Source organism: Ursus americanus, chromosome 4 (genome assembly GCF_024610735.1).
Source record: "Ursus americanus isolate L20-20 chromosome 4, mUrsAme1.1.p, whole genome shotgun sequence".
Lineage (NCBI taxonomy): Eukaryota > Metazoa > Chordata > Mammalia > Carnivora > Ursidae > Ursus > Ursus americanus.
The window spans coordinates 6,231,565-6,250,627 of NC_142130.1; the positions used below are offsets into that span (position 1 = coordinate 6,231,565).

At 35.7% G+C, this 19,063-nt stretch overlaps 1 protein-coding gene and 1 pseudogene across 1 annotated transcript; both read left to right on the plus strand.

Annotated features, from left to right (window-relative positions):
* The first annotated feature begins 1,546 nt into the window (after window positions 1-1,546).
* Window positions 1,547-2,497, plus strand: LOC123786320 (olfactory receptor 4M1-like; annotated as a pseudogene).
* Window positions 2,498-13,342: 10,845 nt separating this feature from the next.
* On the plus strand, window positions 13,343-14,268 carry LOC148110197 (olfactory receptor 4N4C-like). The gene is given in 2 exon segments (XM_087861290.1): window positions 13,343-13,388; window positions 13,391-14,268. Coding segments are annotated over 2 exon segments (924 nt in total).
* The last annotated feature ends 4,795 nt before the right edge of the window (window positions 14,269-19,063 follow it).

Consider the following 19,063-nt stretch of genomic DNA (forward strand, 5'->3'; position numbering starts at 1 on the left):
TGGATAGTCATGCTCTTAAGAAAGTTGAGGATTGAAAACTGGCAGCATTATCTTTCTTTCGACTAAAATCTTTCTAAACTGAATTTTAAATTTCCTTCCTTACTAAACATGATTAATTAAATCACTGAGGCCCACCCTGGGCTATTCATGGATGTGGGAATATTTACCCTTTTGCTAAATAGTCCCATAATGCTGAGCTTTCTGAGTGTTTTTGTTTTCTGCTTTTTGTGTCAGATTGCTGCTAATTACTGGTCTTTTCTCTGTGTGTCTACTTGTAGTGAACCATCCCTTCTTTATGAATGCTTTTTTAACAGATCAGGAAGGCATATGTCTATGTTTGATAAAATTATGCACAAATTGAGTCAGTAGATTGCAGGGAAGAAACATTGGGTTTCTTTAGTCAATAGTATTCATAAGCTTTAGTGCCTGGATGCTGTTAAATCTATTTGGTTTTATAGAATCTTTTTTTGTTTGTTTGTTTTGTTTTGTTTTTTTGTTTTATAAAATCTTACGTTTGTTTTTCTATGCTTACCTCCTGAAGAGAGGCAATATTATAAAACTGCACATCAGTAGAACAGAAACAACTCTTCAGTATTGGCTGTTGGTTACAAGAAATGCTTGCTTTGATGGGCAGTTTTTATATTACTTAAAAGAAGAAGCATATCTGGTAAAGTGAATGATTATCTTATTTTTATTTTATGGGTTTTGTTCTATCTTATAGTGGTAGGTTCAATACTAGGACTTGAGCAAAATTTTAGCAATAATCTTATTCCCACTGTCACCTTGAATTGGCAGAATGGGTTAGCTTGGGTGGCAATCATACCCATTCCTCAGATCACTATATCTTCTTCCTACCTTCATGGAACAGTGGATAAACTGCATGGTCAGTGGAATAATGACATCTGGTTACAGCTCGAAGAATTTTCATATATGGCCCTGCATTGTTGCATATTGTGGCTGCTTACCTATTGCCAAGGATTAAGCTGTATAGGCTTTGGTTAAGGAAAAAAATGTCTATTCACCACACATGAAACCCTGAGATCTTTTTGAAAGATTAAAATGAAAATACTGCCAGATCAGTGTACCTGATATTAGACAAGAAGCATAAGTTTTCAAGTTTGCTAGATTTGTCAACAACAAAAAATCTAGAAATAACTAGATTTACTTATTACCAGTCTACAATTTAGCTTCTCTCATAAGTAGTTACACATAATGCTTACTAAGGTAGATATACGGGGAAAGGATCAGTGCACTGCTGAGTTTCATAAAAAATAGAAATTAATAACAGTAATAGATTGGGATTTTGGTTTCAGATATGTGACATACTTCATATGGTTTCAGTGTTTCTAATTTTCAGGTCATCACTTACTCTTTCCCTGTCTTGGCTTATCAGACATCAAATGGAACAATCAAATGTATCCTAATACAGTCCCTTAATGACACAGAACAATCTGATGATTTCAACAGCAGTAAAATAAATCTAGTTAAATGCTATTTGGAATAATTGTAATTTCTGTATTTTTTATAGCTATATTATTAAAAAAAAAGTGAAGAAATGGAACCCGTAAATTACACCAGGGTGACCGAATTTGTTCTCACTGGCTTATCCCAGACTCGAGAAGTACAACTAGTCCTATTTGTCATATTTCTATCCTTCTATCTGTTCATCCTTCCAGGGAATATTCTTATTATTTGCACCATCGGGCTTGACCCTCATCTGACCTCACCCATATATTTCCTGTTGGCTAATCTAGCCTTCCTTGACATTTGGTACGCCTCCATCACAGCCCCTAAAATGCTCGTAGATTTCTCTGTGGAAAATAAGAGAATTTCCTTTGGTGGGTGCATTGCACAGCTCTTCTTCTTGCACTTCACTGGGGCCTCCGAGATGTTCCTGCTCACAGTAATGGCCTTTGACCGCTATGCCGCCATCTGCCGCCCTCTCCACTATGCTACTATCATGAATCGACGTCTCTGCTGTATCCTGGTGGCTCTCTCCTAGTTGGGGGGCTTTATTCATTCTATAATACAAGTGGCTCTCATTGTTCGACTTCCCTTCTGTGGGCCCAATGAGTTAGACAGTTACTTCTGTGACATCACGCAGGTAGTCCAGACTGCCTGTGCCAATACCTTCCCAGAGGAGTTAGTGTGATTTTTAGCAGTGGTCTGATCTCTGTGGTATGTTTCATTGCTCTCCTAATGTCCTATGCCTTCCTCCTGGCCATGCTGAAGAAACACTCAGGCTCAGGTGAGAGTACCAGCTGGGCCATGTCCACCTGCTATTCCCACATGACCCATTGTGGTATTTATGTTTGGACCATCCATCTACATTTATGCTTGCCCATTTGACTCTTTTCCCCTAGATAAGGTGGTGTCTGTGTTCCATACTGTGATATTCCCTTTACTTAATCCCATTATCTACACCTTGGGAAATAAGGAAGTAAAGACAGCCATGAGGAAGTTGGTCAACAGATGTATTTTATGCAAAGAGAAGTGAAAGATAAGTGGCATATTCTACAATCTTTCTGGGTCATCCTCCTAAAGTAGGAAGCATTTGCTGCAGTAATAATGTTTTCACTACCTCTTTTCATCTGAGTTCTTAAATTCTCAGATTTTTCCCTCTACTTGGGGGAAAAAAAAACAAAGCAGTTAAGATGGAAATAAGTATCAGTGACAGAATTCAAGATTTTGCTATATCCTAGAAGCAATTTTTAAGAATTCATAGCAGAGTTTGGTTACTACATGAGACCCCCTCTTATTCCAGAGGAAGTTGCCAGCCAAGTAGTGGTTTTTATAGGCAGTCTCTACTTACATGCTCCAGTGTGAAAGCAGATTTGGAGGAAAGGGAGTCTAGGTTGACTGGAATTGACAGACATCTAGCTGTGTGATTTTTAAAAGATTATCTCCTTTGTCGTTTTTGTGTGTTTTCTGTATTTTCTAATTCTGTTTCTCATGTTAAAATTACATTAGTAAGGTGCTGCTTTTGTTAGCCCTGTAATCTAGAGTTCTTTCCCGTTAAACCATTTTTTTAAGTACCTATGAAAGAGACCTGGGTGTACTGGTTCTCAGAATCTTTTAGTGAATTATTTAGTAGAGATCAATTTATTATTCCCTGATACTAAGAACCCAATTACTGACCGTGCTTCAGAATATAAAAGATAGACTAGTATATTTGAGTTTGTATAAATTTATTTACTTATATTAACTTCCAATTTCAAAACTAGGATAGTGTCCATCAAAGAGTGAGAGGATTTTGTGTGTTCTGAGCTTTAGTCTTATGTTTTCTTTGATAACATAATATGACTAGACTTTGAGGGGAACAGGTATCTGTCAGCATCAGGAAAGAATATATATAAATGAATGATGGAAACAATGATGAAAACCTCAGGTACACAGGATAGAATGATTGCACATAAAGTTTATTCTTTGCTTTGGGATTTTTTTCTCTTTGACGACCCTCTTTCATCTTCAAAGTTAGAGTGACTTCTCTTCTAAGAACCCAGATACGCTGATCGAGATGATGATTCCTGAATTTTGAGTTGACTGCTCATTGGAAATGAATAAAATAGTAGACTTCTCTAATATTTCACAACAGAGCATGGAAAAAAGGATCTAACATACAAAATAGATATAGATATAGATGTAGATATATAATAAAAATGATTTATGTTTCTAGATTTTATGTTTCCTCATTGTTATTTCTCTGTATCTGAAATAGACTTCTATTCATTTTGTCACTTATCCTTCATTTAGCTAGGATTAATGTTTTTTGGGAAAAGACTATGGACTCAATATGCTCTGCAAACACCATTATACTGCTACTACATAAGGGCATTTATTGAAAATAGGGAAGCTAGGAATAAGAAGAAAAAACATCAAACAGCAGTGTAATGAAGATATTAACAATATCTCAATATTAACAAGATGAACTTTACCGTAACATTTGGTAAAAAAACATCTTTATTATCCAAACAAAAATACAATTCTTCTGTTTTTTAATTAATAAAATAATATGTTCATTAAAAATTAAAAATATGTGAACATGTAAGTAGAAAAACAAACATTACTGGCAATCTCTTTTTCCCTAGGGATCGGGGTTTTCATGTAACACAATTTGTGAAGTCCCACCCACCCAGCTCTACCGGAAGCAGACCAGTTTGCCTGTCTGCATTGCTATAAAATATAATGAACTAACAATAAATGGAGGTGAGGTGGAATAAAAATCTTCAGACAAGTAAGGGTAACCTTCAGATTATATACCTAGCAAAAGTGGCATTTAATTTAAAAGGCTACCAACTGTTTCAAACATTAAACAAAATTCTGGGAATGTTGTTTCCAAGAACTTCTTGAAGAAACTATCAATAAATCATTCAGTCACGAAGACTGAGAAAGGAGACTGAAAAAGGACAGAAAGGTGGATACTGAATATTAAACATATTAAAACTACATCTAAGACTGAAACTGATGTGATGATTTGCATGATTGAACAGTATGACGTGCCGCATGCCTCGGTAAGACAGAAACGAGAGAGCTGCATTCCATTTCCACCTGGTGGCATATTGGAGAGCTTTACTGAACCTGTCACTAAAAACGAACATACATGTTGGATAACATTTTTTGAAATACTTTGATTAGCTAGCCAAAAAAAAAAAAAAGTGGTGTAAAATATTGAGAAATCAAATGAAACTGGGAACTCAGAGAAATAAATGCTGACTAGAAATCAGCTTTTATTGTGAAAATTTGTGATCTGTTTTTAAGGCCACTGTGTCGATGGTAGAGACAGAGATGCATAGGTAACAAAGCCCAGGGCAATCACAAGGAAATCCTCCACAACAAGCTGAGATCTCAGAGGATATATTCTCAGGGTAGTGGTGAAATAGAGTTTTAAAAAAATCACCACCTGAAAGGCTAAAAAGAGAAGAAAGAATTATAAACTGTAAGTGGAATCACACATATTTTTTGAGTTTGAATTTATACTATTGAGTTGTCTGAATCACTGCTAGCTGATAATTTTATTCACAGTGTCTGATTCCAGAGATGTAATGCCTCTTGATAGAAGGAACTACAAATACCCTATGGTGGATGCTGCCATTATTCCAGGACTTAAAGTATTCTACAGATAAGAAATACGCTTACAGTCTGACATCAGTGATCACACAAGACAGCAAGGCTCTGGGAGCAAGAGCCAGAAGAACAACAGAAAGAAGAACTGAAAGCACAAAAGAATCACAGAATATAAATTGCATACATTTAGTATTTTTCAAGAAATAAGAAAAGGGCTGGAAATATGAAAAAGGAGGAGGACACTATAAAACATATAGGAAAATTATATGAAAAACAAAGAGAGCTTAGATTCAGTTTAAAAATCCTTCAGATGCATCTCAATGCAAATTAGACACATTCAGAGAGAAACAGGAATCTAGAATATAGATCTGGGTAAATTACCGACAATGCAGGGCAGAAACAAAATGGATAGAAAGAATGAAAGAGAGGGTAAGACACATTGAGAACTGGAAGTTCAGAGTTCCCGGAGGAGAGGATAGGTGGCAGAGGCAATTTTGAAGAGGTAAAGCTGAACAATTTCCCAAACTAACAAAAGACACTAATCTCCATACACAAGGATCCCACCAAAATATTTGTGGGAAAAACTTTTAAAAACACACATTGAGACACATCATAAAATCCATAAAGACAACTCAGCAGATGTTGAAAGTATCTGAATACAAAAGCAGAGATTACTCTCTAGGGAAAGGCAGTTAACAGCAGATTGCTTTAACAGCAAAAATGTAAACTGATGATGAATTATATTCAATATTCAGAGATAAAATAATTATCAACTCTGTAAGAATAAAATAAAAACTCCTTAGAAAAACAGAAACAAGTTTTGCACTCGCAAACAATCAACTAAGAGAAATTTCATAGGATATACTTGAAACAAGAAAGTGATCCCAGCTAGGAGATTTGAGGTGACAGAAAAAGAATGGCAAGTATGTGATAAATCTAAACAAACGTCTACTGTATTAACTACCAAGAGTGACAACAAACTTCTGAAGTCTAGAAAAATGTTAAGAACCAAAGTTCATGGAAATAATATTTACATAAGTTAAGAGTTGTATGATTGGAGTTAAGTGTAGTAGTCCTTATATTTCTCTAGAAGATGATGAGGATGCGGATTTACTTTTAACTTTGGGTTGTTATCAGTTTTGACAGGTTACACCATAGAAATGACAGAAAAATTTCTTTGGTGTTACACATCAGAAGTTTCTTTCTCACATAAAGCCTGTTGTAGGTTTGGGTGACACTCCAGAACACTGAAAAAACAAAAAGGTTAAAATGAAAAATAGCAGATAGATTGGAAGGACTGTTAAGTTAAATGAGTAAAGCTTCTTATATTATTCTAGAGCTGTGCTATCCAATACATTGGCTACATGTGCCTTTTAAAATTTTAACTAATAAAATTTAAGATTAATTTCCTCAGGTTATAGCCACATTTCAAGAGCTCAATAGTCACATGTGGTGAGTGACTACCATATTAGCACCTTTCCGGGGTTTATATTTATATCATATAATAAAACCATTTCTGGAATTTTTAGGCAATATCTCTTAGGTTCACGTTATGAGCAAAGATAAAATTAGTATATACCTTCTTTCCTCTTCTTCAACTCAGATTGTAGTGATTAAAAGTTTTATCTTTCTTAATTGACCTTTCTAGGACTTGTACTTCAATTATTTAATTACAACTTTAGTAACAGACTTTGGCTTCTAGAAATGACATAGGAAGCGATTATTATAAACTTTCTCTCACTTTTTTACTCAACTAAATAAAATTTTGTTATAGCACTTCTTTTTATTATTTATGGAGTCTTATTATCTATTAAAGAGATATGCTAAGCATAGAAATTATAATGATATATTTTTGCATCCATGTTCATCAGGGATATTGGTCTGTAATTCTCCTTTGTAGAGGGGTCTTTGTCTGATTTTGGGATCAAGGTAATTATGGCCTCATAGAATGAGTTTGGAAGTTTTCCCTCCATTTCTATGTTTTTGGAACAGCTTCAGAAGAATAGGTATTAATTCTGCTTTAAATGTTTGGTAAAATTCCCCTGGGAAGCCATCAGGCCCTGGACTCTTATTCGTTGGGAGATTTTTGATTATTACTTCAGTTTCTTTGCTGGTTTTGAGTCTGTTCAGGTTTTCTATTTCTTCCTTGAAGTTTCAGTTTTGGTTGTTTCTATGTTTCTAGGAATTTATCCATTTCTTCTAGATTGCCCAATTTATTGGCATATAGTTCCTCATAACGTTCTCTTACAACCGTCTTTTTTTTTTTGTATTGGTGGTGATTTCTCCTCCTTCATTCATGATTTTATTTGGGTCCTTTCTCTTTTCTTTTTGGTAAGTCTGGCTAGGGCTTTATTGGTCTTATTAATTCTTTCAAAGAACCAGCTCCTAATTCCATTGATCTGTTCTATTTTTTTTATTTCTCTATTATTGATTTCTGCTCTAATATTTATTATTAAAAGCATTTGCACAGCAAAGGAAACAGTCAAAAAACTAAAAGGCAACTGACAGAATGGGAGAACATACTTGCAAATGACATATCAGACAAAGGGCTAGTATCCAAAATCTATAAAGAACTTACCAAATTCAATACCCAACAAAGCCAAAAATCCAGTCAAGAAATGGGCAGAAGACATGAACAGACATTCCTCCAAAGAAGACATACAAATGGCTAACAGACACATGAAAAAATGCTCAACATCACTTAGCATCAGGGAAATCAAAACCACAATGAGATACCACCTCTCACCTGTCACAATGACTAACCCAGGAAACAGCAGGTGTTGGCAACAATGCCGAGAAAGGGGAACCTTCTTACACTGTTGGTGGGAATGCAAACTGGTGCAGCCACTCTGGAAAACAGTATGGAAGTTCCTCAGAAAGTTAAAAATAGAACTACCCTATGTCCCAGCAATTACACTGCTTGCTATTTATCCAAAGGATACAAACACAGTGATTCAAAGGGGCACATGCACCCTAATGTTTATAGCAGCAATGTCCAAATAGCCAAAATATGAAGAGAGTCCAGATGTCCATCGACAGATGAATGCACACACACACACACACACACACACACACACACACACACACACCACACCCATACATACTCATCCATCAAAGAGAATGAAATCTTGTCATATGCAACAGTATGGATGGAACTAGAGGGTATTATGCTAAACGAAATAAGTCAATCAGAGAAAGACAAATACCATATGATTTCACTCATATATGGAATTTAAGAAACAAAACACATGAACATAGGGGAAGGGAAGAAAAAAATGATAAAAACAGAGAGACTCTTAATTACAGGAAACAAACTGATGGTTGCTGGAGGGGAAGTGGGTGGGGAGATGGGATAACTGGGTGATGGTCATTAAGGAGGGCACTTGATGTAATGAGCACTGGGTGTTACATGCAACTGATGAATCACTAAATTCTATCCCTGAAACTAATAATGTACTATATGTTAACTAAACTGAATTTAAATTAAAAAATATTTATTTTTTTTAAGATTTTATTTATTTATTTATTTGACAGAGGGAGAGGCAGCGAGAGAGGGAACACAAGCAGGGGGAGTGGGAGAGGAAGAAGCAGGCTCATAGTGGAAGAGCCTGATGTGGGGCTCGATCCCATAACACAGGGATCACACCCTGAGCCGAAGGCAGACGCTTAACCGCTGTGCCACCCAGGCGCCCCTGTGCAAATTTTCTATTCCTTCCTGCTTTAGTTTTGGTGTGTTATATGCTTTTAACAATTTATCCATTTCTTCTAAGTTGTCCGATTTGTTGACATATGGGTTTTCCTAATATTCTGCTACAATCCTTTGTATTTCTGTGGTGTTAGTTGCTATTTCTCCTCTTCATTAGTGATTTTATTTATTTGGGTCCTTTCTCTCTCCCTCTCTTTTTGATGAGTCTGGCTAGAGATTTATCAATTTTGTTGATCTTTTTAAAGAATCAACTCCTGTTTTCATTGATCTGTTCTTTTTTTTTTTTTCAGTTTCTATATTATTTGTTTCTGCTCTAATCTTTATTACTTCCCCTCTTTTGCTGGGTTTGGGTTTTGTTTGTTGTTCTTTTTCTAGGTCATTTAGGTGTCAAGTTAGGTTGTTTATTTGAGATTTTCCTTACTTCTTGATGCAGGTCTCTATTGCTATAAACTTTCCTCTTAAAACCACTTTTGCTGCCTCCCAAAGATTTTGGACTGTTGTGTTTTCATTTTCATTTGTTTCCATATAATTTGTGATTTCTTCTCTGATTTCTTGGTTGTCCCATTCCTTATTAGCATGTAATTTAACTTCCATGTATATGTGTCTTTCCAGATTTTTTCTTGTGGTTGATTTCTAGCTTTATGCTGTTTTGGTCAGAAAATATACATGCTATGACTGATTTTTTTAGATTTGTTGAAACTTGTTTTGTGGCCTAATATGTGATCTATTCTGGAGAATGTTCTGTGTGCAGTTGAAAAGAATGTGTATTCTGCTGTTTTAGGATGGGATGTTCTGAACATGTCTGTTAAATCCATCTGGTCCAATGTGCCACCCAGAACTACTGTTTTCCTTGTTGATACTCTGTTGGGATGATCTGTCCATCGATGTAACTGGGGTGTTAAAGTCCCCTACTATCATTGTATGAGGATGAAATGTCTTTGATTGTGCACTGTATTCTTTAAGAAAACATTTTATGTTTAGTATTTTAATTTTTTAAATAGTTTGAAAATCTTTCTCTTTAAAAGAAAATCAAATCTAAAATTGAAATGATGTTGCCTTCTACTACATGACTTTTAATTATTTTTCTTCTGTATAATATTTAGTTGAAAAAAATAGTTCTTCATTATTGCTTTAGCAGAGCATAGGAAACAATCATGTCTAAAGTGAAAACCACAAATACCAAGGGTATAATAGGGTCTATTTAGGAGAACATCTTCTCTCCATGGAAGGACTATGTAAAGGAGACTGTGTGATCTATTTAGGAGAACATCTTCTCTCCATGGGAGGACTATGTAAAGGAGACTGTGTGATCTATTTAGGAGAACATCTTCTCTCCATGGGAGGACTATGTAAAGGGGACTGTGTGATCTATTTAGGAGAACATCTTCTCTCCATGGAAGGACTATGTAAAGGAGACTGTGTGGTCTATTTAGGAGAACATCTTCTCTCCATGGGAGGACTATGTAAAGGGAACTGTGTGAGCATCATTTACTTCCTCTTTGCCTATCTTTTTGTCACCAGAAATATGTTGAATCTAACATATTTGCCACCTACTTGACCACAATATTTTTCCCTAGATGTAGCAGTGATTTTGTATCATTTATACTATTTTTCTCTTTTTGAATTGCAGTGTAAAATATAAAATAATTTCCTGTGGCTTTCTACTCACTGAGACCTAATAAATATGCTTGCCATTCCATTGTCTCTGTCACTGATGGAATGTTGATTTTAAATCCCATAAGTGACAGTGTCTGTTTAATTGATTTATATTTGAATATCTGTACCTAACAAATCTGAAGTCTAATCTTTGATTATATCTTGTTGGCATTCTAATAATTCCCATTGAAAGCATTCTATAGGTTTGTTAGCCTTCAAATTCCCAAAGTACGTTCTCCATTGCATCACAAATTGGCTATGCATTTCAATGTGCATGAGGCTGCTGTGTGAGAAGAGATATTTAAGAACAAAGGTCGGAATAATCAGTAATTGTTTCTTCCATTAAGAGGTGATGTCTGCTGTGTGAGAGTAGTTTTGGGTTGCTAGAGAAGTAAATGTTTTTATCTTTATATTTATGAAGAATAGAAAGAAGGAATAAATGGAGACATATTATAATTCTTCAGGTGTGGCATTTACTGTCATGGAATGCAATGGTCAGAATTATAGTAGAAATAGACTAATACATGAGGTCTGAATTCAGTGATACATCAACACCTTTTATCTGTTCTCAATAGTATATCTTTAGTTCTTCTCAATATTTAAAATTACTTTATTGGGGGATATGCAAAACCTTTGTTAAAATACCAACCGTCTTGAGGATGTTAATAGTTGGTGTTATATTTACATACCACATATTAACTGAGAGAAGTGATGGATGTCAGATAGTAATGAATCCCATCTGTTAAAGAATTAATAGAAGAACAGAAGTTTATGATGGAAAATAAAACACAAGCTACAGTGGAAGAGCCTGCAGCTTTTAACCTTAGAGGTACTTTAAGTTCTCTTTTTATAAAATAATTTTTTATTATGTCATGTTAAAGTTTTCTTTTTTTTTTTAAGGGGGCCTGATGCAGGGCTCAATCCCAGGACTCTGGGATCATGAACTGAGTGGAAGGCAGACGCTTAACCGACTGAGCCACCGGGGCACATCCCCCCCCCCCTTTTGATGTCTTAAAGACAGCATCAGGTTTGAAAGACTATGAAATAACCACTGTGTAATAGTGTACAGGATGCACACTACTTAGGAGTTAAGTAGAGAGGGATTTCTGACTTACTGTGCTAACAGCAGGTTTATGCACAGAAGGAATGATAAATATTGAAGCCAATGACTACTTAAGTAAAAAAAAGAAAGGAAGGAAGGAAGGAAAGAAAAGGAAAGAAAAAAGAAAGGAAGAAAAATGATTTGGATGGTGCCATTTGTAAATTTTTGTGCTTTAGTTTTGCTTAGGAACGTGTGTGTGTGTGTGTGTGTGCGTGTGTGTGTGTGTGTGTGCGCGTGTGTGTGTGTGCGCGTGTGTGTGCGTGTGTGTGCACGCGCGCGTGTGTGTGTGTGCGCACGTGTGTGTGCATGCGCGCACGCATGGATCTGCCTTGGTGATGTAAAGTAGCTCTTTCATAATTTCCAATTTAGATTATACATGGAAATCTCTGTTACTAATTAGTCTATTTAGGTTTAGACATAAAAAGCATGTATTTTTGTTTTTAATAGATGTGCTATTATAAAAACTTCCTTTGGTTTCTTGATTTGGGATTTTATTGTGTTTCTCTTCCTTCTTTCCCTCTTCCATTCTGTCTCATCTTACATTTAGTTTGTGGACCCTTCTTGTCCTCCTCTCCACACTCCATATTCCACAACGCTATTTAAAAACGAGGGTACCATGTAACTGAAAGCATGTGAAATATTGTTTTTTTGTTTTTAAAGATTTATTTATTTATTTGAGAGAGATAGAGAAATAGCATGAGTTGGAGGGGCACAGGAAGATAGGGAGGGAGAATCTCAAGAAGACTCCGCTGAGTGCAGTCTGATGCAGGGCTTAATCTCACGACCTGGAGATGATGACTGGAACAGAAACCAAGAATCAGATGCTTAACTGACTGTGCTACCCAGGTGCCCCTGTGAAATATTGTTTTAAATCACTAATGTTTTGCTCTAGTTCAAATGTCTTCAAGCTTTTTAAATTTTTCATTTCAGTAATAAACCATTTTGAACATGCACAAGCAATATCTATATTTTATTTTTATATTTCACATTCAATTACACCATGATTCTGTGTAAAGTATAAAACTTTCAAAATTTAGCTTCATAGAATGGGATATAATAATATATGTATAGAAATTCTATTATTATTTTCATGCCACTAAATTATCATGTGTGTTAGGTGACCACATTCTCAATTTAGAGGCCACTGTACAGATAAGCCTCAGATCATCTTAATGTCTCTAGAATAATCAGGACTTTTTTTTTTTAATTAGACCACATGGATGGGTTGATATTCCATAGAGGAAAAGGAAATATTTCAAATAAGCAAGTTTTTTAAAAAACTTTTTAAGTCAGCATTCCTGACGTATAATTTGCATAGAGTAAATGTAACAATGTCTGTATAGTTTAGTAAATTTTGGTGAAAGAACAGACACTTGCAACCATTATAGTCAAGATATGGAATGTTTCTGTCACCTTCAAAAATTCTGCCCTTCCTCTTTGCTATCAATCCTCACCTTAACTCTCATTCAAATAAAAACCTGAAGAACTTGATAACTGAGATTAAGTTTTTTCTCAGAGACATTTCCTTTTGCCTCATGCAAATCATAAACAAGTCCAGGGCAGGGGCATTGCAGGGTCCCAGGTGAGAGAACAGTTAAATAGAAGCACAGAACTGAAGAAGCAGAAGAGTGTGGCTTCAAACCAGGGTGTTGGCAGATAGAAATGTAGAAGAATAATGGGCAGAAAAGATTTCTTTGGTTGTGGGGAAGTGATGGTATGACAGATGTGGCACATGCTCCTTTTAGTTTGAAAAGAACTATGATCTAGATGCTAGAGACGGAAATAAACTTTCTGATGTTCTGTAGGTAGAGGAGATGGAAAATGACAACAGCACAGTGGTGAAAGAGTTCACCCTTCTTGGTGGACCCAATCTCAAGATATTCAGCTCCTGGTCTTTGTTCTAATTTTAATTTTCTATCTCATCATCCTCCCTGGAAACTTCCTCATCATCCTCACCATCAGATCAGACCCTGGCCTCACAGCCCCCCTCTACTTCTTTCTGGGCAACCTGGCCTTCCTGGATGCATCCTATTCCTTCATTGTGGCTCCCAGGATGCTGGTGGACTTTCTTTCTGAGAAGAAGGTAATCTCCTACAGGGGTTGCATCACTCAGCTCTTTTTCTTGCACTTCCTTGGAGGAGGGGAAGGATTACTCCTTGTTGTGATGGCCTTTGACCGCTACATTGCCATCTGTCGGCCTCTACACTATTCAACTGTCATGAACCCTAGAGCCTGCCATGCCTTGCTGTTGGCGCTGTGGCTTGGAGGCTTTATCCACTCCATTATCCAGGTGGCCTTCATCCTCCGCTTGCCCTTCTGTGGCCCAAACCAGCTGGATAACTTCTTCTGTGATGTGCCACAGGTCATCAAGCTGGCCTGCACAGACACTTTTGTGGTGGAGCTTCTGATGGTCTTCAACAGCGGCCTGCTCACCCTCCTGTGCTTCCTAGGGCTTTTGTCTTCCTACGCGGTCATCCTCTGCCATGTACGTGGGTCTGCTTCTGAAGGGAAGAGCAAAGCACTGTCCACATGCACCACTCATGTCATTATTATACTTCTCATGTTTGGACCTGCTATCTTCATCTACACTCGCCCCTTCAGGGCCTTGCCAGCTGACAAGGTAGTTTCCTTTTTCCATACTGTGATCTTTCCATTAATGAATCCTCTGATTTATACCCTTCGCAACCAGGAAGTGAAAACTTCCATGAGGAGGTTATTGAGTCGGCATGTGGTCTGCTGAATAGATTTTATAATATGAAGTAAAGAAGAGGAAATTCTTGCTGTAAATCATAACATTCATTTAACAAGTATTGTTTTTCACTGAGTACCTCCCATTTTCCAGGTACTATTGTAGGCAATGAGGGAGAGTTATGTATAATTAGGGAATAAACTCAGTATGCTTAAAGAATATGAAAGAAACACCTGAGTGCTTCTCAGTTGGAGTGTGATGAATAATTGTGAGAGATTTAGGGGATAAATAAATATTACTGTAAGGGTCAAATCACTAAGGTCTTTTCGGCTGAGATAAGGAGTTTTATTCTAATTGCTATAAGAATACATGTTAGTATTTCAAACAAGAGAGTCACTCATTCACAATTGTTTCTTCTTTGGTTTAGAGCAACATGAAGATTCTGGGCAGAGAGCAGTAAGCTGCAAAACACCATTAAGAGCCAAATGTTATTCTGCAGACTTGTTTTGAAAAAGTCTCTCCCTCTCTCTCCCTCTCTCTCTCTCTATATATGTATATATATAATTGATTGATTGATTGATTGATTGATAGGTATATTCCCCCCCACCCCAATTTGGTAAATGGGTAAGAAAGGAAAATAATTGGTTTTATAGAAAAATGTCATGAAATGATTTCACTTGATTTTTTTCAGAGCTTCATGATTGTTACTAATGGGTATTTACAAATCCTACCTGTAAGTTAAACCTTGCCATCAATTGATTTCACTCATTATGATAATGATAGTTATTTGGTACTATAGACTGTATTGGAGATTACATAAACTACTTTAGTTATTTTAAATATAATGGGGCTTAGTGTGGGAAATTAGGTACTTGTAAAATCTTTTAAGGGATAGAAGGCTATTTTTTATGCTGGGCATCCATACATGACTACCAGAAAAAACAGTATAAAACTAACATGCCAAGTGATCTATCTTTGAAATAATCAGGGGAATAGGGAAACAAGAAGCCATTTTGCCAGCTACTGACTGAAAGACTGTACCAGTTAGCCATGGTTTGGGAACAGGAGGATGATATAGAATACCTTTAATGTTACTGCCTCTCTCTCCAATTAATTTTTTCTAAATTCAAGTTTTACATGAGCTCATTTGATAGTCCGAATTTGGAACTCTAGACACAAAGTCCTAGAAGAACCTGTTTATATGTTTTCAGCTTTATTGGAAAACAAAATAAAACAATGCCAAAAATGGTGGGAAAATGTAGGATAATAGTTTTAAAATCTTGGAAGTGAGAAAGTATGATACGAAAATAGTAAGTGAAAAGGAAAATAGTTATATTTGTATGATATGAAAATAGTAAGTGAAGTATGATACGAAAATAGTAAGTGAAAAGTAGTTATATTTGACATGTTAAAAAATATATGTGTAGTTAAAATGTAAAAAACTGATGAAAATCTGCCTGCCACATATGGATATGCGGATTATTTTCTGCGTAATTATAGAGGCTTGCATGGAAATTGAATTGAATTCCTTCCTACCCCAGAATGGCACAAGGGAGAATCCATGCATAAAAATCATTAACTAAAAATTAATATAAATGATAAAAGATTAATTTATTTAATACACAAGTAACTTCCATAAATGAATATGAAACAATTACATACCCAGAAGGAAACTGGAAAGGGGCAATTGAAAGTAATAGATAACTAACAGGAAAAAATGGAAGAGCTTATAATTTTATTCTCAAAAACAAATCATAAGAATACAGAGCACTGATTGTGGTCAGCTTGTAGAATAATGTTGCTCATGTATTATCAACAACAGAAAAGTGAAAAATAAAAATCATACATTTCTATGAGGCTTCTAAAGAGGGGGTGGAGCAAGGAAGCCTTATTACTGAGCTCCAGAGAGGGACAAAGCCCATCTAGATGAGCAGAGAGTTATGGCAGTTTTTATATCTGTAGGCAAGTTATCTGGCCTGGATATGGGCACATGGAGGAGTTATGCTACCATAGATTGAGATATTTGGTAGAGGTGAGGAAAAAGCGCTAAGCCGTGGACAGACTGGAATCCAAAAAAGTCCCAAACACAAAAATAAATAGCTCACTTTTATAAATTTCTCCCCCAACAACCACTGATACCCATACCAGTAATTTTCTCAGAAAAGGGACACTGCAGGAAGAAATGAAAATCAGAGGGGATTTGTACTTTCCCAGCCATTATTGTAGTGCTTGGGTATTGATGTCTATAGAGTTGAATCATAAGGGAAACAAAAATATCTGAAGTGTGGCTCAAACTCCTCCTGGCTCCAAGTGTCAGCTCCAAGTGTCAGAAAAGACCTTGCTGGCAGTTGGCAGATGTTGGAGGTAAAACTAATCTGAGCTAAGTTCATTTTAATTAAAGATGATTCCAAGTCCCAGTTAAACTAGACCTATGAAGGAATCTGAAGATCAGATCCTCATTCTAACTTCTTTTTTATTTTTTAAAATACTTTCTTTATTTGTTTGTCAGAGAGAGAGAGAGAGCGTGAACACAACCAGGGGGAGCCACAAGCAGAGGGAGAGGGAGAAGCAGGCTCCCTGCTGAGCAAGGAGACCAATGCAGGACTCGATCCCAGGACCCCGGGATCCTGACCTGAGCTAAAGGCAAACACTTAACCAACTGAGCCACCCAGGTGTACCCTTATTCTAACTTCTGGACAGAGGAAGAGGATTGAAGTTTCTGAAGAATTAAGCAAAGTAAAATTAAATACTACTCTTCATCTTCCATTGAATTTTTATTGAAAGTATTAGGAATATAATAAAAAATCAGGAGCTATGCCAAGAAAATAAAACAAAGAAGAGTTATCTCATAATTAATAGAATTGATAGACAAAAACTACCAGATGAACCATATGTTGTAATTATCAGACAAAGACTTTAGAAAACTACTATAAATATATCAAATAAGTGATAAACGGATAAATAGATGAGGATTTCAGGAGAAAAGTATGAACTTTAAATATAAATGGATATGCTAGATTTGAAAATAACTATGTTTGAAATTAAAAGAAATGCTTCAGATGAGATGAATGAACAGCACTGTGGACAATGTAGACAGAATGACTACTGATGGTGAGGACAGGTAATTAGAATAAACCCAAGCTGAAGTGCTGAGATAAAAGATTAAAAATATTAATAGTATTAATATACTTGGGCAATATCAAATAGTAAAACATATATGTAATCGGGATTCCAGAAGAGGAGAGAGAGAATGGGACAAGTAAAAGAAGTAACTGTCAAGAATTCTCAAAAACATTAACTCAGATATCCAAGAAACTCCACAAAATTCAAGCAGTATAAATACAAATAAGACCACAGTATAATATGTGCTAACCAAATATGAAAATAAAATCTTTTTTCTTTTTTTTTAAGATCTCATATTAGTTTATTTTGAGCAAGAGAGAGAGCACATGAGCAGGAAAGGGCTAAGGAAGAGAGAGAGAGAATCCCAAGCCGACTCCACACTGAGCATGGAGTCTGACTCAGGGCTCAATTCCACAACCCCGAGATCATGACCTGAGCCAAAATCCTAAGAGTCAGACGTTTAACCGACTGAGCCACCCAGGCACCCCTGAAAAGAAAATCTTAAAAGCAGTATAGAGAGAGAGAGAAAAAAAAAAAGACAGTTCAGAGGAGCAACAAGAATGGTGGTTGACATTTTATCGAAACAATGGACACCATGTCAGTGAAATACAATTTTTAAAATTCTTAAGAAAAACGAACTGTGGAGCTGGAATTCCATATCTAGTGAAAATAAACCAAAAAGAAAGGTGCGACAGGCATTTTAATATTCATAAAAGATGAGAATTTGTTGCTAGCAGACCTACATAAAAAAGTCATGCCAAAGGAAGTTCTTCAGGAAATTCTTCAACAGTAAAATATGTCGGATGGAAACCTGAATTAATGAGGAAGAATGAAAAGATCTGGAAATGGTAAATAAGTGTGTAAATATGGCAAAAGTCTATTTTTACCTTATATTATTTACTTTATAAGATACTTAGCTGCTTAAAAAATAATAAGGTATTATGGGGCTTATAACTTTTATAGAAGCAAAATATATGACAACAATAGCACAGAGGACTTAAAAGAGGATAAAATATATATATATATATATATATATATATATGTATATATATATATATATATATATATATATATATATACACTCTTCATGAAGTATCCTTGAATAAAAATTTGGAGTGGCTGGTAAGCTACAGATGAATATTATAATCACTAGAGCACCCCACACACAAAAATAATACATGGAGACTTTATTAGATAGTCTTTACAGGAGAGAAAATGGAATATTAAAAATATTCAATCCAAAAGAAGGAAAGAAATGCAAAGGAATGAAGAATAATGGGACAAATATAATGAACTCAAATATCAACAATAATTTTAAATGTAATGGACCAAACATACCAATTAAAAAAGATTTTCAGACTGTATAGAAGAACAAGATTCAAGTATATACTGTTTATAAGATATATCAATTCTTAAATATAAAGTCACAGATATGTTTTAAGTATGAGGGTGGAGAATGATATAACATATGTGATGTTTAATTTTATGTGTCAACTGGCCATGGATCTTCAGATTAAACATTATTTCTGGTGTGTCTGTGATAGTGTTAACATGAGATTAGTATTTGAACTGGTGGACTCAGTGAAGTAGATTGCCCTTCCCAACATGGGTAGAGATCATTCAATCCGTTGAGGGCCTGAATAGCAAAAAACTCAGAGGATGGAGGAATTTGCTTTTTCTTCCTTGCTTCGCTGATTGAGCTGGTACATTTCAACTCATCTCT